This window comes from Zootermopsis nevadensis, unplaced genomic scaffold (genome assembly GCF_977971745.1).
Source record: "Zootermopsis nevadensis isolate Lab colony 2312 unplaced genomic scaffold, Znev_1.0 Znev_ptg000001l, whole genome shotgun sequence".
In the NCBI taxonomy this organism is placed as follows: domain Eukaryota; kingdom Metazoa; phylum Arthropoda; class Insecta; order Blattodea; family Termopsidae; genus Zootermopsis; species Zootermopsis nevadensis.
Window position 1 is genome coordinate 3,928,006 of NW_028259133.1, and position 25,883 is coordinate 3,953,888.

Sequence of the window (25,883 nt, forward strand, 5' to 3'; positions counted from 1 at the left end):
AACCGACTAGTTACCTGGGCGGAACAAATCAACCAAGAAAAGACGGTACAGATGGTGTTCAGGAGAGGAGGAAGGAAGACAGCGGAAGGAACCATTGAAAGTCACTAATGCATTTAAGTACCTGGGAGTAACACTGCAGACTACAACGAAGTCCTACCTGATACACATTAAAGAGGGAGTCATCTCAGCTACCAAAGAGATGTTCGAAATAAAGAAATCTAGGACAACTTAGCCTTGAAACCGCTGTAAGACTATTCGAAGCTAAAATTGTCCCACTGCTAACCTGTGGAATCGAAATCACATGGCCCAACCTAAGTCTGAAAAACGTAGAGTCACTAGAAAACGTCAAGGCACGATTCATGAAAATTATTCTTGTACTTTCAAAATATGCGCCATGATGACTGGCCTACAAACTAGCGAAGAAGCTTGGCAGTTCACGGCTACCACCACAAGATTTAGTAATACCAACATTGCGTTCTGATGTGTGTTCTCTTTGTGTCGAAATGGCGTCCGACGTTGTCGTGAATGGAAGTGAGCGTGAGGTAACTGTTGGATTAGGTTGTGCACCAGAAATGTTTTCTGAACTTGAAGAAGTGTTAAACATTATAGAAAATCTAAGGATAATATATTCGTCAGAAATGTCTGTAGAACGCGCTTACGAACGTTTTACTTACATTATGAATCCCCACTTGTTGGACCCACATCTCAATAATATTTTAGAGAAATTAATTTGCATTATACGCTGTAGAGACGCTTCGATAGAATTAAAACACGCTACTTTCAAATATCTGTATATGATAATGAAGGTCAGAGGCTACAAAGTAGTAGTTAGGCATGTACCACACGAGGTAAGACTTGTTTAGCGTTGCGAAAGTGTGGTTTTTTGGAAAATTACTATCACGTTGATACAAGTGCATTATAAGTTTACTTATCTAAAACATTTATTTCAATTTTTTGTTGGTATGTAGGTATCAGATATTGAGCCCGTTCTTCAACTTCTAGAAATTCAGAATCCTTCTGACAATGCAACTTGGCAGACACGTTATGTCTTGTTGTCCATTATTGTGATAATTCCATTAAACATATCTCGATTAGACAGTTTTAAACCTGAGGACCCCGGGAATGAAAGCCGAAAAACTGTCATGGAAAGGTATGTGTGTGTTTTATAATTGGTGTACCCAAGACATTTACAGAGCACCTCAGTTTTTTTTTGTTACCTACTGATTCATCAGATAGCACCATTTCTTGACTGTATTTGTGCATAAAGTCATCTTGGACTGTGGGAACAACTTTACAGTATGGTGACTAAATGTATTTATTACCTCTCAATTCTGACCGTAAATACAGTAAACTCCCAACTGTCCAGTTTGATGAAGGAGAGGAGATGTTTGAATAATTGAAAAACATGGATAATCAAAGATATTTTGTTTGATTCATACATGAAGCATTATAAATCCTTCAGAATTTTTTCATATGACATGTTTATTTTGAGAAGTAGTGTGTAATGGTATCTTGTGCTTGTAAACTGTTTTAAACTTCTTACAGCAATATGAATTTCCATGGTGTCTGTAATGTCACGCAGTGACTGATGTATTCTGTAATTTGTCCTTCGTCTTCACTGTCATCAACCCCACTCTCCTCTTCTTCCATCTGTTTTGTGGCAGAATTAGTGATGCCCTTGTCTGTCATGTTAAGGAAGCCCAGTTCACATGTCATTTAGCCACTTTGCAACATTATTTTCATCGACTTTTCAAAGCATATACCATATCAAGAATTCTGAACTTGATTTCTTCTTAAGAAAAACCTGGAAGAAGTTTTTTGAATTATCAAACTAGCATTACAGGAAACGATTCTTGAGGAGTGACATCTAGCATGGTCTTTTTTTATGAAACACTGGTAGCATCATTTCATGGACACATTTGGCACTTGGTCTGTGGCATTTTGAGGCAAAAGCTTTACAACAATGAGGCCATCAGAAGAAGTCAGGACACTCTCTTGAATAAGAAGGGGCATGGTGTAACAGCATCTGTGTCTTAGGAAAGGCTGAACTTTTAGAATAAAATGCTTGTGGAACCGGTTTCCAAAGTCTCCCTATCCATCGCGGCTCCTTTCTGATTGTAAGATGGACAAGAATAGATTGGTATGCTTTTTAATTATTTTATTTCTTTGTCGCTGTGAAAGTTCTCGAGTTATTAAACACAGACAGACAGATAGACATAGCAAAATTAATATTTGGATTTCTGCAGCTTTTAGTTGTAAATGCACCATTGAGTATAAAGGAGAGGGTGAGGTTATGTAAGAAGTATTAACACTGTATTTCATTCTTGTTTTATAATAAAGATTCTTGTGTGGTTTTAGAATGTTACTAGCAACTTTTCAGTCAAATATTTGTACTTTTGGATACCAAGCGTACATTTCAATCTTGTCTTCAGGGGCATAGTCATTTTTTTCCAAGATTTCCATTTTGTTTGATTACATCTTAGTAGGTATTTATATCAAGGCTGAGAACTGTGTTCTGTAATTTATCTGTGTTTTGTTTTGAATAGGATTCTTAGTGCATGCAAGATATATGCACTTAGTAGCGACCTGTTTCATGTGGCTGCCTTTTTGTCTTCTTGCTTCATGACTCAGTCACATGTGAAGGAACTTCACCTAGCTGCGTTCCTTGACTGGGCATGCAATGTAAGTGAAAATTTTTTGAGCCAAGAAATCCATGTGTTGTAAGATTTATTTTCTTTACTTTAGAGATAGAATGTATTGAATGATTTGTATTGTTGTTGTCAAATTGATGCAGTGACCACCACTTGTAATATCTTCACATTTAATGGTAGCCACTTCAAGAACGTCATAATCAAGGGAAGCCGTCTATCCTTTTCTGGACCCTACAAATGCCTACTGTGATCTTCTAAACCTATGAAACCTACTTGCTAATGTACATAGCCTGCCCTGTACTTGCAGACCATTTAAGAGTTATTCTGTTACTCTAACTAAGGAAGCAACATCCAAAGAACGTTAATAAATGGATTCAACTAAACTAAATAACAAACTAAATGCAAACGTTATAAAACATTTGAAGAAACAATTCCCAAAAGGATAATTATTTTACTAGGCAGCGTATATTATAAACCTCCACTCTGAGTCTTTGTATCACTCAGAGTCCGTGGCCAAAAGGATATGAATTACCTTATGGTCCGAGAGCTGCCACAGACATTCACCGCGTGCCCCTGCCATGTGCATTTTCTTCTGGGGCCATGTTGTGTGTTCTGTTATCAGTAGTGTGGATTATGTTATTGCCCATGTTATCAGAGACACTTTTGCACGGTGTTATTGTTAACTGCCTCAGACCGAGTGAAATAATTTTTGTCAAATTTTCTGTGAAAGACAGATAGTAAAAGTCTTTGCATTAGCCTGGTGCACTTCATGATTCTAAAAGATCAGATCTTCAAAATCGAAATTCATTCGTACTGCTAGTAGATAGATGAATAAAATGTGACCATACAAATTCCTACACAGTACTATATTATAATGAGTGATACTGAGTTTCACATAAAATAGTTTGTTTTGTGTTGGTAGCAGGGCTGTGGAGTCAGAGTCTGTAAAAATGTACCGACTTCGACTCTGACCTCGATATAAAATCTTAAGAGAATCCTATTTCAACACTTTAGGTACCTTGTGAGCTGCCGGAGGCCTCACGCTTAGGGAGATTCAATGACGCGTTGAGCCACATGGTGTGGGAATAATGCTTTGTAACTTTGGCTCCAGTACCTTAAGAATACAAACTGTCTACAAATCAACCGATTTCTGCAATAACCATTAGACTTATATTGAAATACAGTCAAACCTCGGTTCATGAACTTAATTCGTTCCTGAAGGTCATTCGTAAACCGAAACGTTTGTAAACCGAAACTATTTTCCCCATAGGAATTAATGTAAAATGGATTAATCCCTTCCTGGACCCCAGATGATTGCTTATTTAAAATTTTACAACAGTACTTTGTGCACAAGTTCTTAACACAAAATCAATGGAAACCACTCAATAAAACATTGCCTAGTTACCCAAGCATTAGCCCTCCACATAACTGACAATTTACTTTTTATCACATTGTTTTTCTTAAACACACTCGGATTCTCCGAGTGGTACACGAGTAATGGCTTGATCTTGGAAGTCCCCACTTGCATTTCCACATAGCAAAAGAGTCAGTCTGTTCTTCATTGGTTTGTGTCCCGGTAATGCTTTCACCTCTTGGGTGATGTATGTCCTCCTTGGCATTTTTTTCCAGAACAGACCGGTTTCGTCACAGTTAAACACTTGCTGGAATGAATCCATTAGCCTTTACATAGTCACTAAAATCTAGCACAAATTCCTCAGCAGCTTTTTGGTTCGCACTCGCAGCCTCCCCATGCCTAACCACACTATGTATGCCACCTCTTTTCTTAAATTTCTCAAACCATCCTCTGCTAGCTTTGAAAACATCAGTATCACCACTCGTACCAGGATATTTTTTTACCAGGTCATCATGCAGTCGCCTTGCTTTTTCACAAATCATACCCTCAGAAACACTGTTGCCAGCTAACATATTGTCATTTATCCAAATTAGCAGCAATTTCTCCACTTCTTCAATCGTCTGTGATCTTTGTTTAGTAATAACTGTCATTCCTCCTGCAACATCGGCTTTCTTGATTGTCTGTCTATTTTTAAGAATAGTACAGAGCGTTGATTTTGCCATCCCAAACTGAGTAGCAAGATCAGAGACACGAACACCATTTGCATGTTTGGCTGTGATTTCTTTCTTAACATCTATCATGATATTGGTATTTTTTCTTTTCACTTTGAGGCAATAATTGTCTTTCTTTGGCCCCATGCTGGATCATTCTTCTACGAATACTGCCGACGCTGATACTCCCAGCTTATCGCTCCAGGATGTTGATGGCTTGCGTGTTTGTAACTCGAGACACAGTACGTCATCCGAGACGCTTTGTGTTCGGAAAATTTGTTTGTAAACTGAATTGTTCATGATCCGAGGCGTTCATGAATCGAGGTTTGACTGTATAGCCTGATGATTCACGTGGTGGTGATGAAATCTCTTATGGTGCCATTTACCATTTTAGAAGGTTTACCATTATTAATACATATTGAGCTTTTATGAAGGAGTTGGAGTTTTTAGTACTGACTCCACAGGCGTGGTTGGTGGTAATGATGATACCCAGGTAGATTGTAGACGCAAGCAGCTAGCCTTCATGATTTTGAAAAATTTCATCTGGAACATTTACATGAACATAATTTTTACCAATTTTGTATGCATAGTTGAATATTTTACTAAACACTATTTTGTGCCGATGTTGGTAATATCACATCCTCCTTATATAATTATGTTGTTTATTTCAGTGGATTGTGTCTTCTGACAGTCCAGTGTTTGCACAGTGTGGATCTTTGGCATCAATTGCAGCGATCTTGAAACATGGGGAGCGGGAGGATTTACTTCCTCACGGTCAGTCACTGTTAAAGTGGATCTTAGCAAGCAAGTACCGACAGAACCCGAATACACTTGTCAGGAAGTTTGGTGTTAAAGTCATACAAAGAATTGGTAAGATATATGATAAATATAATTTAGTTATGTAAGACTTGAGGTTTTCACAGCGGTGAGTATGAAGATTTCCGTCTTCTGGGTTGTTGTGCTGTGTAGTCTGGTCGATGTTAACCAACGTTTCAGAGGTCATACTGCCTATTGGCATGTTCATCGCCCTGATGACGGAGGCAGTATGACCTCTGAAACGTTGGTTAACATCAACCAGACTACACAGCGCAACAACCCAGAAGACAGAAATCTTCATAATTTAGTTATATTTATGCTTTACAATTGCACATTTCTATTGCATTAGATTGTTTTAAAATGTCCAGTATATCGTAATTTTTTTAGACCACATTATGTTCTAGGCAGTGCCATGTTGAATTCCTTAACTATCTGGCGTGAAGCTCTTAAAAGGTCTTGTTTTGTTCTTGTGTCAGCAGTCATATGAAAGAACAAACGTGACCAGTGTAAATGTTTCAAGGTCTGTTGCTACAGCTAGTTTGATCTTATACCAACAGATGGCAGAACAATGACAAGTTTTCTGTTGGCTTGCGGTTGGCAGCTGTGTACTTGGGCTTCTGTCATTGTGAATGTTTAGATCCTGTGTGAACGTGCATGGGCTCCGAGCTTGAAGGACTAAAATTGCCCCACTTTATGAATGTTGTACCCAGACTTTGCTTGGGCTTGTTGTTTGCGTTTCAGTGTGTCTCCTAAATGATAACATCTACTGATAAATCCACATTGCGCTAGAATCCAGAACAAGGTCATTATCGTCCACATTGCCAAGAAAATCTCAGTTGTGCCTTTGTGTCTGTCCCTCCCGCAGTAACTCTTGATCCAACTAATAGATTTTAATGAAATTTGTTATGAACCATCTGTCTGATGTTCACGTGAACTCCTGAAAGGGGAACAATGCTAGCACCACTTAATGCAGGGTTCTGGAATTTGATGTGTCAGATATCTTCAAAAATACACAGATTATAGAATATCAAACAAAAACATTTGGTCTCACCAAATCTGTATAGCTTCATTTTCTATGGTGAACTCTTATGAAACATTGGAGTGAGCGATATGAAATTTTGTATGAAGGTAGATCACATGTGTACATACAGCTTTTGTATGATATGTTTTTTATATATGCTGACAGTTTCAAACCTAGTGATAGTACAGAACTGTAAGTTACATATGATAAATATAACGTGAGAAACTCTCTTGGTGGAAAGAATTGCTTAGTAAGTTCAATAATTGTTACTTTTAAGTTGTTGATAGCCTCACTGTACGAGCATGAAGTGTTTGGACGATACTAGATGTCATATGTTGTTGCCTAAACTGTTTGCTTTATTTTGTCATTGACAGTGTGTTTCTGTCTAAAGGTCTGATATTCCTAAAGATGGATCCACAACGTGGTGGCAGATCTCTTGCGGCAAATCTCGTTGCAGGGGATAGCATAGCACCTGAGCCACCGCCACTGTCAGCCTGACAGCATAGTTTAGGTACATTTTTATTTTTAACCCACTTTTTTCCATCTTTGAAATATTCGAGAACTGTATCAGAGTTTAAGAATGACATAACCTTTGGTTATAATGGAATGAGATTGATATCTTTGTGACATTGAAGACAAACTGATACAAATGCACAGGCGGTTCAGGTAATGCGAGCTCATGTTTGTGTTGTCAGAATTCTTTGCCATTGCAGTGATAAACAATACTCAGCACTTTCTTTGTACAGACGTAGCATCAGAATGCTAGACATTGTACAGACTACTAGTCTGACTAAGGATTTTTGTGGTTTTCCTCAGTCACTGTATGTGAGTGATTCAGAAATAGCTTGAAATAAACAATAACTACTTCCTCTTTTAATCTTTTCAAGTCCCAAGAGAGTGGAGTGTGGGCTTTCTGTAACCCACACAACTGTGTTATGCCTATTGGCCCTACCGCTCTCATGGAAAACTGCCTTATCTGTAAAGATCCGCCTTTTCAGAGATCATCCTTAATTTTTTCATGCAAAAGTACACTGTTTACAATCTCTCTTAAAGCGTATATTGTAAATGGTGTAGAAACAATTTTAGTTCATGAGATTTGAGGTCGTCAAGGCCCTGATGATGGAGACGGTATGTTTCTCTCTGAAATGTACTTACACGTCAACTTGTTTCACCAACACGTTTCACCCAGAAGACAAGCATCAACAGCAATATCAGTTATTTATGTATAATTCATTAAAATGTGTTCATGCATTAATCATTGGAAAGATTTACCTGAATTTCTGTCAGTTGCCTTATGAACAACATTTACATTGTCTGCAAATGTGGATGTTTCTGAGCCAGCTGATTCCAATCCTGTTTCTCTAGATACATTTTAATATAATCCTCCCACCTTTGTTTTGGTCTTCCTAGTGGTCTCTTTCCTTCTGTTTTGCGAACCAAGACCCTGTATGAATTCCTCTTCTCTCCCATGCAGGCTACATGTCCTGCCCATCTCATCCTCTTTGACTTGAAGTACAACTTATGATGCTCGTTCTTGTGTAACGTCCTCCAGTCTTCAGTCCAAATATTCTCCACAGCCAAATACGTACTTTACTACTAACATAGAATTGCTGCATTCAATGTGATCACAATAACAGAAGGGTAGGATGTTAAAATGATAATACTAGTATGTGGTTCAGATTTATTGTAACCCCAGTAAAGTTTCTCATATGTGACTGACTTACAGTTTCAGCGGTTGAAAGAGGTGTTAAGTTCAGTCATGTTATATTTTAGGTCGTTAGCTGCAGATGGTACCAGTAGACTGTTGGAAGAATTTCCCGAGGTGGCAGAAGATGTACTCCCTTCAATTCTGCAACTGTTCACACCACCAGAGTCTGATGGGGAATGGCGCAGAAGATGCATTGTTTTTGCAGAATTGGGTCGCATGGGAGTTTTACAACAGCAACTCCATGAAGTGGTACCAATCATACTTGAAGCTCTGGAGTGTGATGAACCAGACTTAGTGGGAACTAACACCCGTGATGCTGCAAGCTATGCCTGCTTTGCACTTGCAGGAGCATATGAACCTGATGCTCTGCAAGAATTTGTGGAATCTATTGTATCAGCCTTGATGTCTATGCTGGTGTTTGATAGAGAGGTAAGTGTATGTTGCAGATTCATTTTTATGAACCTGAAATTTAATGACAAAAGAATTAGGATGGTACGTGTGTTAATATGATTATTTTATATGAGATTTCAGGTTTTTTACAGTGATCTGAGTTTAGAGAGTGGACTCCTGAGTTCATACTGTTTTGTCTCCCAGCTGTAGCAATGTTTTGGTGGAATGTACTTCATGTTTCCATCGAACCATATATAACCACCAGCCTCTCATTTAAACCCTCTAAAACATTGGTTACAACCACGTGACTACACAGTGAAATAACCCAGGAGACCAGTAGCAGATCACAAAATTTAACAGAGTAAACCATGATTCATAAAAAAATTATTTAGATTAGTAGAATGAGTAGGTGTGTAATAATCCGTGAAGTAACAGCCTTCTGAGAGCCAAAGCCAGATAAACAGGATTAGCTGTATCAGCCTAACATGCGAAACTAGCCAAACTTTAAAGATTAAAAAGAGCTTGACGTCTAATATTCATAGTCGGTGAGATAGAAATGAACAGTGTAAAAAATCAAAGACAACTACCTTATATAAATTAATTTTAAGGAGGGATATCAACCTAGGATGCTTTGATAAAGGCTAAGAACAGTGAAATGCATGTTTATTTCTGGATGTGTGTGCAGTTTTTTTTAAGATGATAAAATATTTTATTTAATTAATAGTTTTCTTTATAGTATTTGGTTAGAAGAGATGTTGACATATATATTTATTTCATATACAGGCGACTCTGTTACTTAGTGGCTGGATTTCTTCAAAATATCTAAAGCAGGAAACATGTAACATGCCTGTGGGATATACAAAACCCAGATAGTGAAATTATTACGCGTATTGAAATATATTAACATAAATCAGTGGCCCTCTGTTTGAAACTTGCTGTCTTCTCGGCAATTAATTTCTGGCAAATGAATTGTAAAGCAGAACAGCAAAAATTGATGTTAAAAATTTATATGTATTTTTATTTAGTGATAAAAACTATTCAGAGTAGCTAGGAGCATGTAGAATGCCAAAGTGCAAAGAATGTATGTGGAAACTATACTTCAGTATTGAGTGCATGATTTCGATTTTGTTTAATAGTTCAGTAAGATGTTAATACTGAATAAGTATTATAATCTGTCGCTGAGAGTAATCATTCTTGGTTCTGTTTTCCATATTTAGACCGATTGTCGGAGAGCCGCTTTGGGTGCACTCAGATGGTATAATGAGAAAGGAGATGGTACAATGAGAGAGGATTATTACCTCATGCTTTGTCCTCATTGGAGGGAGTTGATGTTACCAGCAGGAGCGATGCTTTTCTCAACATCAGGTACACTCTATTGGCTGTTTTATAATAGAACAGGAACATTTTATTAATTAGTATTGCAGTTTGTTGAGTTGTGTGATGGTTTTCATATTATTTTTACTTTATTCTTTGTAATTATGTTTTAATCTATGATTTGAAGCTTTCACGGTGACATAACTCAATAAAATCATCTCGGGTGATCAGCCGCTTCAAACGTCAGTTCTATTGTTTGACCGTTTGAAGCGGCCGATCGCCCGAGAATATTTTATTATGTTTTAGTCTCTTACAGTTTTTTTATTTTTAAGAATAGCTTTTATTGCCCACTGATGATCATTAAGAAGTTTTTGTCTCTTTGTACTTGGAAAGAAAAAGTGGACTTGTTATTCACACTGCAATTATATAATCAGTTTCAACAATAGATTAATTTTATAATTTATGATGTCAGAGTTCATGTAAGTAAAAGGTTCAACAAGAATGACAGTACTTATGTAACGCTATTTTAAGAGGCATTTAATGGTGCAAGACTTTTGTTTTCAGTGTTGGTATTGCTCAGTTTGAAGAGTATGCAGTGCCCTTTATCGATCACTTGATAGACAGCAAGATCAGACATTGCGACTTTGACATCAGGGAACTTGCTGCAGAGGTGAATTTGCCTCGGTTTACATATGTGTGGGCTTTTTTATATGACACAAGAACTAGAAACTTGCATTTTCAACATTTTCTGTGAATTGAAGTATCTTTTACAAATGTTTGTTGGACAGGCACTTTACAATCTGATACTAGAAGTTCCGACACACACAGTTCAAACTTTTCTCCAAGACTTGTTACTTAAGGCATGATCCCAATACTTGTCATGGTGCCGTGTTGAGCATCGCTGAAGTGCTTCCTGCACTGGCTGTTTGGGCTGAACAGTCTTGTTGCACTTTAGAGGGCGTAGTTGGTAAGTTGTTATTTTTAGGCACATTTAACAGCGGTTTATGACCAAATTGTGGTTTCTGTTCCTGGACTTTTAGAAATCTTTGTATCATGTACAGTGAAATCCCAACTGTACAAATCCTGTAGTTATTTTTTTTTTGTCATACCGAAAGACCGATTTAAACAACATTATTCCTTTTCCATTTCTTATGAATTTTGATTTACTAAATAACCTGCATGTGGCATAAGGAATATTCTACTGCATGATCTTAATCTTGGTGAATGACATACAGGTAGCTCTCGATTTACACCGGGGATGCGTTCCTGGACGAACCGACCGGCGTAAACGGAGTTGTTGTAAATTGAAACTCTTTTATAATGTTAATCGATGGGAAGTCAATGACATGCGTTCCGAGCACCCAAACATTGATGAATTATATAATGACATTACATTTAAAGTTCTGAAATAACGTAAATAAAAGAAAGGGAATTTAAAAATACATTTTATACATCGGTAATTCGTTGGTCCCCGCGAGTGCGATTCTGTCATGTGGTTGATGTGTACAGTCATCTCTGCTGTTATGCGATAGTTGCATTCATGTAAGACGCCGAAGTATAGAAAGTCGCGTGGTAAAAATAACCCTGCTACCTCCGCAGAGATTAAATTAGTCCTTTGAAAGTTTAAAGCGCCAGGAATGAAACTGCAGAAGAGCAAACTCGCATATGCAAAAGTTTGCATTTCACAAACAGCTTTTACCGATTCATCGATCTCATTGGAGCAAAATCCCGTGAACGAAACATACGTATTTGCAGAGATGACTGTATTTATAATTCTTATTCAAAATCAGCGATGTAAGAATTATGATTTAGTATGAGAATCAGTACAAGAAACATTGTAAAATATTAAAAATTTTAGTAAAATATATTTTTTTCAATTTTTGACTTGCTTGTTTCAAAATCGGCATTATTCTGAATCGAGGGCTACCTGTATATTGTATCTTGCTTGAACCAGGATTTTCTTTGCTTACAGTTAATCTGCCGGGTGAGGAGGCTTGCGTGCTCAAATGACCCTTAGGGCTATGCCGGCCTGAGCTTCGGCTCATGGTAGGGTCACCCAAGCCGGACAGGTCTAAGGAGATGCGCTAGACTAAGAGTGATACCCTGGTCCTCCAGGTTGGGGGTTGGGTGTAGGGCTAACAACCTTTCACCTTTAAAAAAATATGTGTTACGAAAAAATCAACCAAGCCTCGGATCAGGACGGACTCTTTGGCACGACCACGGCAATTGAAAAAGGACATGAGATTTGGTACTATGGGAGATAGGAGTTGAAGGAAACTGGATTTTGTTGGCCCAGGACAGGGTCCGGTGGAGGGCTTTGGTTAATTCGGTGATGAACCTTCGGGTTCGGTAAGCCATCTAGTTAGTTAGTTAGTTTTCGGAAGATTTGTCAGATTTACTGCTTATAATACGAGTTGTTGACATAACTAAGGTTTGATAGTCATATATATATTTCTTATGTTTGAATATGACATTGTTATGCAGTTCTTGGAACTTGTGTGATGTATTTCTTTGTAGGAAAAGAAAATTTAGTTGAAGTTGGGCGTCTGGTCCCTAGACTCAGACATCAACAGTGTCCTCTTTTGGATTATGCGTGCAGATATATCATTCGGAAATGTTCTGCGGCAATTATGCCATTCGTTGACGAAGAAATTAAGGGTAAGTTATGGCTGAATTTCATATTTTTATTATTATTATGCTGTTTGCTTTGTATTAAAACATATCACTTCAATATTATCCTTCCATGTGGTAATTTATCTGTAGGTTTTCTGACTAAAGTTTTGTATACATTTCTCACCTCCTCCTCCTGCTCTGTGTGCTACATGTCCTGCCCATTACACTTCACTTGATTGCTTTAATATTTCTTGGCAAAGTGTGTGAATCTTTGATGCTCCACTTTGTGTAATTTTCTCCATCCTTTCTTTGTATTTGGGAGGTCCTGGGTTTAAATCTTAGCCCAGCCCAAAGACTGACTGAGGTTTGTTGTGGTTTTCCTTGTTCTCTCCAGACAAATGCCAGGATAACCTTGAATTAGGCCATGACCCCTTCCTTCCACATCCTTTCCAATTCTTTGTTCACTGTCATCATTTTACGCTGTCTCGTCTGAGCTACTGAAATAACTTTTAAACAAATTAACAGTTTAAGGGAAGAGCGCAGGTGAGGGTTATTCAGAACAGGCGCTGAGGAGAATATTTGGACTTAAGGGGGATGAAGTAACAGGAGGCTGGAGAAGGGCTCATACTTTTTGCTTTTCTTCAGATATTGTTAAGATAATGAAATGAAGGAGCATGAGGTGCGAAATATGTGCAAAATTTTGGTTGGAAAGCCGTAAGGGGAGAGCACCTGAAAGACTAGGTGTGGATGGAATAAAAATATTAAATTGGACCTCAGGGGGGCTCTGGGCTACATTCATCCGTCCCAAAACAGGGACTAGTCGCAGGCTCCTGAGAATATTGTAGAGAACCTTTAATTTATGGAATGCGGGGAATTTCTTGTCTAGTTGAACATACTCTCAGCTTTGTAACTCTTTCACTGTGGAGTTTGCACTAATGGAAGGCGCGTGAGCAGTTATTTTTTCCATAATAGAACTTGCTTTATTGCAAGTTTAAACTTTACAGCCTTGAGAATCGTGTGTTTATGCAGCAGTCTTTTTGACATTTTGTAGAGGATCATTCTTGCATTAAATATAATTTTTGCTGTAAGATATCACAAGATATAGCTCAGTTTTTCAAGTTGTACTGACTTTTAGGCGTGTCATTATGTTGCAGCCATGGCTTCTTTGGATATGAACAGATTACAGAAAATTACACTAATAATCTTTCAGGTTCTGAATCTTAGTGTGAATGTAAGGATAGAAAATAATATGAAAAATAAAAGGAAAAGAAAGATTTTCAAATTTATTTACTCATCCAAAGCATTTTGTACTAATAAAATGTATGCAGTGAAGAAATTAGGAAGGGCAATGGCATGGAATTACTGTTTCATATGTTTTCATAATGAAATGGACTTATATTTCAGGTGAATGGGGAGGTTTCTAGACGCTCTCTGGTGCGGTTGTGTAGACTGTGTCTGTAGCTGGGTTTCAGTGCATGCATTATGATGCAAAATGTTCATCTGACTTGCTTATTTAAAAAATGAAATCTAATATATTTCTTCAGCAAACATCTTGGTATAATGTTTCGTATTGTGAAATATTTTCAGGCTTTGTAACCAGAATTATAATTGAAACTCTAACCCTTAATCATTCACGTTTCGTATTCGGAAAGTAAGTACCGTTTGGGAATTAATAAAAAATAAAATATATTTTTTAAAAAAATTATTTTCATCAGATTCTATTTTTCTTAGGCTACTTTTCGACATAGGTGCCGCCATTATTGAGGCACTTATCATAGCAGGGCACAAGATTTTGTATACCCTCCTCGTAGAACGCGGCCGCCTGCGATGGTAGCCACTGCTGCACTGCCTCTTTCACTTCGTCGTCGTCAAAAAAATGTTGACCGGCCAGGAATTTCTTAAAGTGTAGGAAGAGGTGAAAGTCGCTTGGCGCCAAGTTGGGGCTTTACAGGGGTTGATCCATTTGTTCCCATCCAAATGACGTGATATGGTTTTTAGTCTGAGCAGCAGCGTCCGGTCGAGCGTTGTCGTGAAGCAAAAGAATGCCAGCACTCAGCATCCCGCGCCTTTTATTCTGAATTGCATGCCTCAGCTTCTTCAAAGTTTCGCAGTAAACAGAGTTGGTTGTTGTGCCTGGTAGCATGAATTCCACCAGTAGAACACCCTTCCTGTCCCAGAATACGGTGCACATGATTTTTCTGGTTGAAATTGTCTGCTTAAACTTTTGGGATTTTGGAGACGCTGTATGCTTCCAATGCATGGACTGCTGTTTTGATTCAGGTGTGATATGGGAGACCCAAGTCTCATCTGCCGTCACAATATGGTACAACATTTCATCTCCCTCCTCATGATAACAATCAAAAATGTCAAAGCACTTGCAGAACAGCGTTTTTGTGCTGCTCCGTGAGCATTTTGGGCACCCAACGCGAACACCATTTTTGATAATGCAAGCGTTCTGTGACAATTTCATAAAGAGCAGTCCTTGATATTTCAAGAAGAGATCAGAAATTGTGAACCGTCTCTCCTCACAAACTTTTTCGTCGACCTTACGCACCAAGTTGTCATTCACCATAGATGGTCGCCACTTCGCGCCTCATCATGATCGTTTTAACGTCCTTCATTGAACTTGTGAACCCATTTCCTAACCATACCATCACTCATTGCATTTTCTCCATAAACTTCACTAATCTGGCGATGAATATCAACCGGCCGCACATTCCTAACATTAAGAAAACGAATAACGGACCTTATTTCACAGCCAGAGGGACGTTTAATTTTCTTGAACATGTTTAACGCACACGGAAAAATGTTAACAGACACTACTCTCACGAAATGGTGTCTGTGACGAATCAAACGGATCATTTCGATGAAGCGCGGGAGGTATGTCCAAATGGTACTTACTTACGAATATGCCTCGTATGGTAACACAGCCTGACCCTTTTTGTCTGTTTCTCCTAATGGTTGTTTAATTATTAAAACATAGCTAATGAAGTGAATGACATTCAAAAGATGTTTATGTCTCAAGAACCATCAAGTATTTACTGTAATGTAAGCTGCGTATGTAGGTCTATAGAATTTGCATATGAATTTTAAGAATAAAATGAGAAATAAATAAAATCTCATAAGCTGCATGAAAATTATTAAATTAATTTTCCCTCAGGTGCAAGTCAGATTTAAAAATGTGTTTTAAGTTCACATTATGTTTGTTCTAGTCAATTTGTGACAAAGCCACATCAACTTTCGGAACAATGTTACTTTGCGTCTCATTTCATGCAGTTTCTTTCATCCATTCTTCTTTGAAACAATTGTTTATTATCATCATCATCATCACAGTAGTTGCATTTTTTGTATGGCAGAAATGCTGTGTTTTGACAAGTTCCTTGGCTTGGGCCTATTAACGATGTATGAAATGTAAATGCAAATGTTTATCTGACTTGCTGTTTAAAAAATTAAATCTAATATAATTCTTGAGCAAACATCTTGGTATAATGTTTCAAATTGTGAAATATTTTCAGGCTTTGTAACTAGAATTATAATTGAAAATTTAACCTTTAATCATTCACATTTATGTTAACGCTGCCTGACCCTTTTTGTATGTGTTTTTAACAGGTGTTTAATTATTACAAAATGTAGCATATGAGGTGACCCCACTTAATGGTACCTGCACCTTGTTGTGGTGGTGGGGCTTGAGTACCTCAGTGACCCCTAGAGCTATGCTGGCGGTAGCATAGCTACTGGTAGGGCCTCCCTAGCCAGATTGGTCGAGGGGGAGAGGTCAGACTAAGACAGGTACCCTGGTCCTCCAGGTTGGGGGTTGGTCGCAAGGCTAACAACCTTGCACCGTAAAAAGGAAGATGCTTCGAAACCTACGGACCAGAGAGCCATAGAAGAAGAAGAAGAAGCAGCATATGAGGTGAATGACATTCAAAAGATGTTTATGTCTCGAGAACCGTGAAGTATTTACTGTAATGTAAGCTGCGTATGTAGGTCTATGGAATTTGCATATGATACATAACATTCTACTATTTCCATATTATCAAACTGTTTGCCTTTCAAGGCATTTTAAGTTCCGAGAACTGTCTCGCTTGTGGAACAGTAGTATCTTCTTCTCTTGTACTACAGCCCTTGGTGTGCTCTGGCATCCTAAACAATCCCATCTATTTCTATCTTGAGCTACATTCTTCCAGTTGCACACTCATCTTTCTCATATCTTCCTCTATCGCTCTCAAATCATTTGCCTTTTTCATAGTTTAGTTTGTCGTCGTCTTTCTTACCTATTCCTAGGATTATTATCGGGTTTCTGGACAATGAAATATTTTCTGGCTATCAGGTCGTCAGCCTAATCCCCCAGTGTCGAACTGAGGTCCTCATACATTACAAAATGCTTCTCGTGAAGCAGGAAATGAGTCTATATTTTCCCACAAAAACTTGTTGGAAACCACACCTGCCTGTACGATGTCGTTCTGTCTTTCGCCACTACAATTGTCACAATCACTATCACTAATCACGCCAGTTCCTGATGTCACAAACTGTGTATAATCAATGTCAAATACATCATCCGAACTATATTCACTTATACTATCATCTTCTAAAACTTCATTTAAAACTTGTGCGATCGAACTATACAGGATGTAGTTGGGAAGTTGTTATTTTTAGGCACATTTAACAGCGGTTTATGACCACATTGTGGTTTCTGTTCCTGGACTTTTAGAAATCTTTGTGAGATGTAGAGTGAAATCCCAAATGTACAAATCCTGTAGTAGTTGTTGTTGTTGTGTTTCCTCCCCCGCCATACCGAAAGCTCGATTTAAACAACATTATTCCTTTTCCATTTCTTATGAATTTTGATTTACTAAATAACCTGCATGTGGCATAAGGAATATTCTGCCCTCTAGAACTTTTTCATTGATTTAGTGAACTTATGGTGAAAACAAAAATCATTACTGCATGATCTTAATCTTGGTGAATGACATATAGGTAGCCCTCGATATACGTCGGGGATGCGTTCCTGGACGAACCGGCGTAAACGGAGTCGGCGTAAATTGAAACTCTTTTATAATGTTAATCAATAGGAAGTCAATGACATGCGTTCCGAGCACCCAAACATTGACGAATTATATAATGACATTACATTTAAAGTTCTGAAATAACGTAAATAAAATAAAGAGAATTTAAAAATATATTTTATACATCGGCAATTCGTTGGTCCCTGCGATTGCGATTCTGTCATGTGGTTGATGTGTACAGTCATCTCTGCTGTTATGCGATAGTTGCATTCATGTAAGACGCCGACTTATAGAAAGTCGCGTAGTAAAAATAACCCTGGTACCTCCGCAGAGATTAAATTAGTCCTTTGAAAGTTTAAAGCGCCAGGAATGAAACTGCAGAAGAGCAAACTCGCATAAGCAAAAGTTTGCAGTTCACAAACAGCTTTTACCGATTCATTGATCTCATTGGAGCAAATTCGCGTTAACGAAACAAACGTACGTAATTGCAGAGATGACTGTATTTATAATTGTTATTCAAAATCAGCGATGTAAGAATTATGATTTAGTATAAGAATCAGTACGTGAAACATTATAAAATGTTAAAAATTATAGTAAAATATATTTTTTCACTTTTTGACTTGCTTGTTTCAAAATCGGCGTTATTCTGAATTGGCGGAAATCGAGGGTTACCTATATATTGTATCTTGCATGAACCAGGATTTTCTTTGCTTACAGTTTTCGGAAGATTTGACAGATTTACTGCTTATATTACAAGTTGTTGACATAACTAAGGTTTAATAGTCATATATATATTTCTTATGTTTGAATATGACATTGTTATGCGGTTCATGGAACTTGTGTGATGTATTTCTTTATAGGAACAATTTTAGATGACGGGGATGTGGTCCCTAGATTGAGACATGAAGAGTTTCCTGGTATGGACGGTGAACTTATGGAACAGGCGTGCTCATACATCATTGAAAAATGTTCTGCGGCAATGATGCCTTTCCTTAACGAAGAAGTTAGTGGTAAGTTATGGCTGAATTTCAGTTTTTTATTATTATTATGCTGTTTGCTTTGTATTGAAACATATCAGCGTGTCTTAACGAATGGAAGAATTTGTGTTGGCACAGTCTACTGCTAATAAAAAAGAAATACATTTAAGTTATTGTTTATAAATATTGTGTAACGAAAGTTTTCCGTAGCTGAAACGTATAAATTTGTTTTATTTTGAGGAATATTGTAGTCAGCGCCTCTTCTAGAAAATCCATAATTTTCATATTTGCATAATTCGTACGAGGTTTGAGGTTCTCACAACATTAAAGATGTCACTGTTGGTCTTCTAGGTTGTGGACTTGTGGGGGGTAGATTCTGGAGAAACATTTTGTCTACCTGCAAGTTCACATGGCGTTACAGTCCAGAAGACCAAATTGATATTGCCTAATTTATGTGTAACCTGCCGTCACAAGGGCCACGTGGTCTGAGATGTGGGCCTTGTGCCACTTGGTCACTGTGACTGTGGGGTTTGAATCCCACTCAATCCATGGATGTTTGTCCGTGTGTTTCTGTGTTGTGCTGTCCTGTGTACAGGTAGAGGCCTTGCGACGGGCCGATCACTCGTCCAAGGAGTCCTACCGAATGTCTATAGATCAAGCCAACGAAAAACTTGGGACCCGCAGATGCTCAGGCACTGAAGAACGGGCCATATAAAAAAAAGTTTAACCTTTGCTCCATCAAATTGTGTTCTCCTTCCTGTTATGACAGTGACATGTAATTATTTGAAACAGATCATTGGCAGACGTTTCTGGAGGAGTGTTTGTCTGATGAGGTTGACAACGTTCGCCAACAAGCTGTATCAGTATTGTCAGCTATGTTCACCGAGTACTGTCGGCTGAAATTAGAGTCGGGGGAACATCTGAGAGCAAGGTGTAAGAAAGTGGTTACCTCATATGCAGAACAGGTGACATCCATTAAAAGACGTACTCGAATGGGCTACGCGTTAGCTATTGGTAAGTGTACATTTACCTCTGAGAGACTTAAAACATGACCCCAAAGGCGATCATTGTCTGCTAAGTTGGTTTATTGTACTTGCCTTATAATGTACCTCACGAGAAACAAATACAAATCTTAGACTGTACTTGTGCAAAAAATAGTCTTCTGAGACCCTTAATTGGGAGGAAATTAGAATTAGTTAAGCGTTTAAAGCTGATTGGTAATTGTAATTGCCAAATTCTTTAAATTAATAACTGCAATTTGCCGACAGAGTTTATTTTGCTGTTGGTGGGAATTTGGGGTAAGGAAGAGAATACGAACTTCAGGGCAGAACAGGATGCTGAGGCGAATATTTGGACGTAAGGGGAATGAAGTAAAAGGACAACGGAGAAAATTCATAATGAGAAGCTCCTGATAGTATTAGGATGATCAAATTAAGGAGGTCAAAATGGGTGGTGCATAAATCCTGCATGGGGGAAATTAGAAAGGCACGCAAAATTTTGATTTTTAAGCCTGAAAACAGGAGACCGCTCATAAGACCTAGGTGTAGATTGGAGGACAATATTAAAATGAATCTTAGGGTTGGAAGGTGTGGAATGTAGTCATCTGACATGGCAGTAACTGGTGGTGGATTGTTATGAAAATGATAATGAACCCCAGGGGTTTCATAAAATGAGGCACTTTTCTGGACTAGCTGAGCGTACTGCCTGGTTCTGTAGAAGGAGTGTCATAACTGGATACCCTAGTTGTTGAATTTATGGCTGTAGAAATTCTTCCCCATTTGCCACAACAGAGTTATTGAAGACCAGCTGACAAATGTATTTTTAGCTTAAGTCTTAATTGTGTTTCAAATTTAATAAATTATTTATTGTCAGGTATGTGATATAAATTAAGGAATCTGTTACCCTGGTTGAGTACTTGTTGAAATAGCTAATTAATTTTATTGTTATTTAACAGGTTCCTTTCCTAAGTTTATGTTTGATGAACATCTTGACAGAGTAATTCCTGCCGTTATACAGTGCTCCAAGTTCACTGAGACAACTGGCAAGTGGGCAGAAAGTCGCAGAGATGCTCTAGGGGCTCTCGCGTCAATTTGCCTCACTGTTTCCCGTTCCAAGAATTTGGAGCCAGGTAATTTTGAATTTAGGATTTGAGGTTTTCGTGACAGTGTGTCTGAAGATGACTGTCTTCTGGGTTGTTGCGCAGCGTAGTCCGGAAGAAGTTTGCTGACGTTTCAGAGGTCCTTGCTGCCTCATTCATCGCCCTGATGACGGAGGCAGTGAGGACCTCTTGCAGTGTTTTTGTAAAATTTTATGCTCAAAGTGTGTTCTGAAAGAGTGATTCTTTGTCATTTTATGGTATGTTATGGAGCTAAGGTGAGGTTACCTGGACAGAGCACCAGTACATAACCAAAGTCGTGTATGGGAATGAACGTGGCAAGTTATACTCTGAAAAGAATGTGAGATTAACCACAGTGTGACATTCCAAATGCTGTAGCTGGAAGTTGCAATTTTTATGGTTGATGGTAGAAATTCTTTTATTTCTTTTTTCTACTTACAGAGACATTGCCTGTGGAGCAAATATATGACTGTTTCCTCGAGGGTCTAACAGATTATACTATATGCAGTCGTGCTGACATTGGGGCCTGCGTTAGAGAGGCGGCAATGTCAGGCCTTCAGGTTTGTACCAAGAAAATTAGGTAGTACTGGCTGATCTAATGATACGTGTTCTTATAGTAACTTTTGTTTGAATTATGACTAGATTTTAGTGTGCAGAGTTGTTGAAAGTTGTAGTTTATCCTGCCCATTGAGAGTGTACCACTATGTAAGAGGTCCGAATTTATATCTCGCGTAAATAAGAAGTGCGTAGTGGTGTAGCTGCACTGAAGAAGCACTGACTTGTTACTGCATGTTTGGGCGGGTTTATCTTTCATTCCATTGCTTTTTGGTTGGCATTTAAGGTCAGAGAGTTTCTGTCATGTGTCAATTTAGTGGTGCTTGTGTGCGTTATATCTTAGGAGGTGACTGGAAAGACGGTAACGAAAATTGATATAAGTAGAATTTGTGGTTGCAACAGTGAGCCAAGTACAATTTTTTGAATGTTTCTGTTGTTTTCAAGGTGGAGTGTCTGGGACACTCTTCAACCAGTAGGAATGATGAATTGATAGCTCAGGTGCATGACTTAATGTGAAATAATAGAATATTGACTACTTGTGACATGGCTACCAAAGTAGGAATTTCTTATGGCCATTTTAACTCAAGATTTTGATCTGAAGCATGTCTAAGTGAACTTCGTTCCACGACTACTGTTTTTGTTATTGTTATCGATGGCATGAGACAGTTACCCAGTGGAAGTTTGGCCACTAACAGGTTCATTGCCCATTCCCCAAATGGACGAAAATAGAGCAAGAGTGAAATGATATTGACAGGAGAAAACTTAAGATCTCGGAGAAACCTGTCCCAGCTTTTACAGATTATTATTTTATTCTGCCGCCATAATAATGCACCTGCCTACTCATGAGTTCGTCTGGCAGTTTTTAACTGCACATATACTACTATTCCACAAGCGAGACAGGGCTAGTACGTTGACGTGGATTAACCTACCAATCATGCGAGTAAAGTATTTTGACAGTAGTCACCAGATATCTTGCAAGGTACGCTCTCGAGTTCCCGGGCTTCACTGGATTTGGCATCATCTGATAAAGATTCAGAACGGCCTACTGCTGTGGTAGCCGTTTCAAAACACTAACTGTTGTGGGTGGAGCATTCTAATTATTCCAATATTCATATTGTACTTTTCTTGGTATGTGTTACTCTTAAAGTTAGGTCTTGGTAGTACATGTAAGTATAAGTGTGGAGGTAACGGAAGAGATTATGTTTTTTGAAATGTATGTTGATTTGTGCGCAGCACATTCCGCTCTTTGCAGCTCATTGCTTTCCGCATGCTGACAGCTAGCAAGACAGCTGCAGATTTCACAGATTTAGTGTTGATAGTTTGTGATCATGCCTTAAACTTTTGTGGACCAAAATTTCCTCTATTTGTAATACTCAAAGTATTTTATATTGAAATGTCTACTAAATGTAAAGGCAAGAAAAGTCACTTTTATATTACATTTTTCTGCGTGTAAAAAATGGTATGTTAGTGAGCTTTGCAACAATGTCATGTAATAACTTGACGTATGTCGGTGGAACAGCAAAACAACGAAAGTGAGATTCTGCGCTGTGTGAAGGTTTTCTCTAAAGTCTGTCCATAGTGTGCAGGTTTTTGCCATTTTTGGTAAATACGAGATGCGATCAGAAAGTTTCAAGACTGTGTCAATAGAGGGCGAACCGGATGTAGTACGAGCTTCTGCCGCTAGGGTGTGCGGCCTACATTCATAGTGAATCAGTGTGCCAGCCGGCATCATCGAATTAGCATTTGTTTCTTAGTTACGGGCGTTTTGGTAGTGCATTACACCGACCCTCCTGCGATTTCGGAATGGCGTGTGAATCAAATTTTGCCAAAACGGCTACGGAAACCTATGAAATGCTAAAGCAAGCATTTGGGGAGTCCGCAATGGGTCGTGCACAAACTTTTGTGTGGCATTCACGTTTTAAAAATGGCCAAACCTCTGTCGATAATGACGAGCGTTCTGGACGACTATCTTCGAGCACAACGCCCGAAAATGTTACGAAGATTCGGCAGGCCATTCACGAAGATCGACGTCGTACCATCAACGACTTGTGCAACATTGTTGGGATAGGCTATGGGACCTGTCAGCTGAATCTAAACGAAGAACTCCACATGCGACGCATCATGACAACGCGCCACCACACACCGCCCTCAAAGTTCGGCAGTTTTTGGCCTCAAACACCATGGCCGTCATCCCGCACCCTCCTTATTCGCCGGATTTAGCTCCGTGTGACTTCTTCCTCTTCCCAAAGATGAAAATTCAGCTAAAGGGAAGGAGATTTGAGACGATAGAAGAGATTCAGGCAGAATCGCAGATGGTGCTTGACAGGCTGACAAAGAAAGATTTCCAGGTATGCTTCCAGGCTTGGCAGCGGCGCTGGGATCGTTGTGTTCACTACTTCGAGGGTGATGGATGAATTTAATACCTGAGATAAGGGTACAGGTTTTTTTAGGCGCAGTCTGGAAACTTTCCGATCGCACCTCGTAATAAGAAAGATGCAGTGATAATTTGTGAGCTAAGATAAGATTATTTGTGTTGTATGCTGTCTTCAGGTACTGTTACTCCGTGGTGTCAGACCAAACTGTTCATCTCTGACATCGGGACGCGTGACAGATGTAATGGTGGGTGTGGCACAACGGTGTGGAGGATGATCTATGCCTTGAGTGGGTTTCAAAGCCACGGTCCAAGTGACCAAGTGGCACAAGGCCCACGCCTCGGACCACGTGGCCATTAACGGAAGGTTACACATAAATTAGCCTCTAATTCCAGCCGATAGTATTCAGTGAACTTAGCAGACAATGTTCACCTTTGAGGTCATGTTTTAAGTCTCTCAGAGGTAAATGTACACTTACCAATAGCTAACGCGTAGCCCATTCGAGTACATCTTTTAATGGATGTCACCTGTTCTGCATCTGAGGTAACCGCTTTGTTACACCTTGCTCTCAGATGTTCCCCCGACTCTAATTTCAGCCGATAGTACTCGGTGAACATAGCTGACAATACTGATACAGCTTGTTGGCGAACGTTGTCAACCTCATCAGACAAACACTCCTCCAGAAACGTCTGCCAATGATCTGTTTCAAACATTACATGTCACTGTCATAACAGGAAGGAGAACACAATTTGATGGAGCAAAGGTTAAACTTTTTTTTATATGGCCCGTTCTTCAGTGCCTGAGCATCTGCGGGTCCCAAGTTTTTCTTTGGCTTGATCTATAGACATTTTTGTAGGACTCCATGGACAGCACAACACAGAAACACACGGACAAACATCTATGCCTTGAGTGGGATTCAAACCCACGGTCCCAGTGACCAAGTGGCACAAGGCCCACGCCTCGGACCACGTGGCCATTAACGGCAGGTTACACATAAGTTAGGCAATATCAATTTGGTCTTCTGGACTGTAACGCCATGTGAACTTGCAGGCAGACAAAATGTTTCTCCAGAATCTACCCCCCACAAGTCCACAACCTAGAAGACCAACAGTGACATCTTTAATGTTGTGAGAACCTCAAACCTCGTATGAATTATGCGAATATGAAAATTATGGATTTTCTAGAAGAGGCGCTGACTAAAATATTCCTGAAAATAAAACAAATACGTTTCAGCTAAGGAAAACTTTTGTTACACAATATTTATAAACAATAACTTAAATACAATGTATTTCTTTTTTATTAGCAGTAGACTGTGCCAACACAAATTCTTCCACTCGTTAAGACACGCTGATATGTTTCAATACAAAGCAAACAGCATAATAATAATGAAAATATGAAATTCAGCCATAACTTACCAATAACTTCTTGTTCAAGGAAAGGCATATTTGCCGCAGAACATTTTTCAACCAGACATGAGTAAGCCTGTTTCAAAAGTTCAAATCCCAGACCAAGAAACTGTTGACCTTGTAAAAATGTAGGGACCAGATCCCCAACGTCATCTAAATTTTCTTGTCCTACAAAGAAATACATCACACAAGTTCCATGAACTGCATAACAATGTCATATTCAAACATAAGAAATATATATATATGACTATTAAACCTTAGTTATGCCAAGAACTTGTAATATAAGCTGTAAATCTGACAAATCTTCCGAAAACTGTGAGCAAAGAAAATCCTGGTTCATGCAAGATACAATATACAGGTAACCCTCGATTTGCGCCAATTCAGAATAAAGCCAATTTTGAAACAAGCAAGTCAAAAAGTGAAAAAATATATTTTACTAAAATTATTAACATTTTACAATGTTACTCGTACTGATTCTCATACTAAATCGTAATTCTTACATCGCTGATTCTGAATAACAATTATAAATACAGTCATATCTGCAATTACGTATGTTTCGTTAACGCGAATTTGCTCCAATGAGATCGATGAATCGGTAAAAGCTGTTTGTGAAATGCAAACTTTTGCATATGCGAGTTTGCTCTTCTGCAGTTTCATTCCTGGCCCTTTAAACTTTCAAAGGACTAATTTAATCTCTGCGCAGGTACCGGGGGTTAAGTTTACTACGCGACTTTCTATGGGTCGGTGTCTTACATGAATGCAACTGTAGTGAATTATTTTTAGTTAACATATTGTAAATTAGGAATGTAGAGAATTGAATGTAGTTAGAAGTAAGTATAGTAGACCATTGCATGTAGGAATGTGTTGATTCATT

At 38.6% G+C, this 25,883-nt stretch overlaps 1 protein-coding gene across 1 annotated transcript in view; it reads left to right on the top strand.

Moving 5' to 3' along the window:
• The first annotated feature begins 500 nt into the window (after window positions 1–500).
• LOC110829243 (tubulin-specific chaperone D) overlaps window positions 501–25,883 on the top strand; it is a 37,535-nt gene continuing 12,152 nt past the window's right edge. Inside the window, 16 exon segments of the mRNA XM_087348008.1 lie at window positions 501–848; window positions 969–1,150; window positions 2,547–2,682; window positions 5,387–5,585; window positions 6,944–7,049; window positions 8,326–8,689; window positions 9,868–9,984; window positions 9,987–10,015; window positions 10,529–10,634; window positions 10,753–10,826; window positions 10,828–10,964; window positions 12,482–12,622; window positions 18,444–18,593; window positions 19,353–19,574; window positions 20,515–20,688; window positions 21,118–21,236. Of these exon segments, the coding sequence (XP_087204134.1) occupies window positions 504–848; window positions 969–1,150; window positions 2,547–2,682; window positions 5,387–5,585; window positions 6,944–7,049; window positions 8,326–8,689; window positions 9,868–9,984; window positions 9,987–10,015; window positions 10,529–10,634; window positions 10,753–10,826; window positions 10,828–10,964; window positions 12,482–12,622; window positions 18,444–18,593; window positions 19,353–19,574; window positions 20,515–20,688; window positions 21,118–21,236 (2,601 nt within the window). The 5' untranslated portion in view covers window positions 501–503.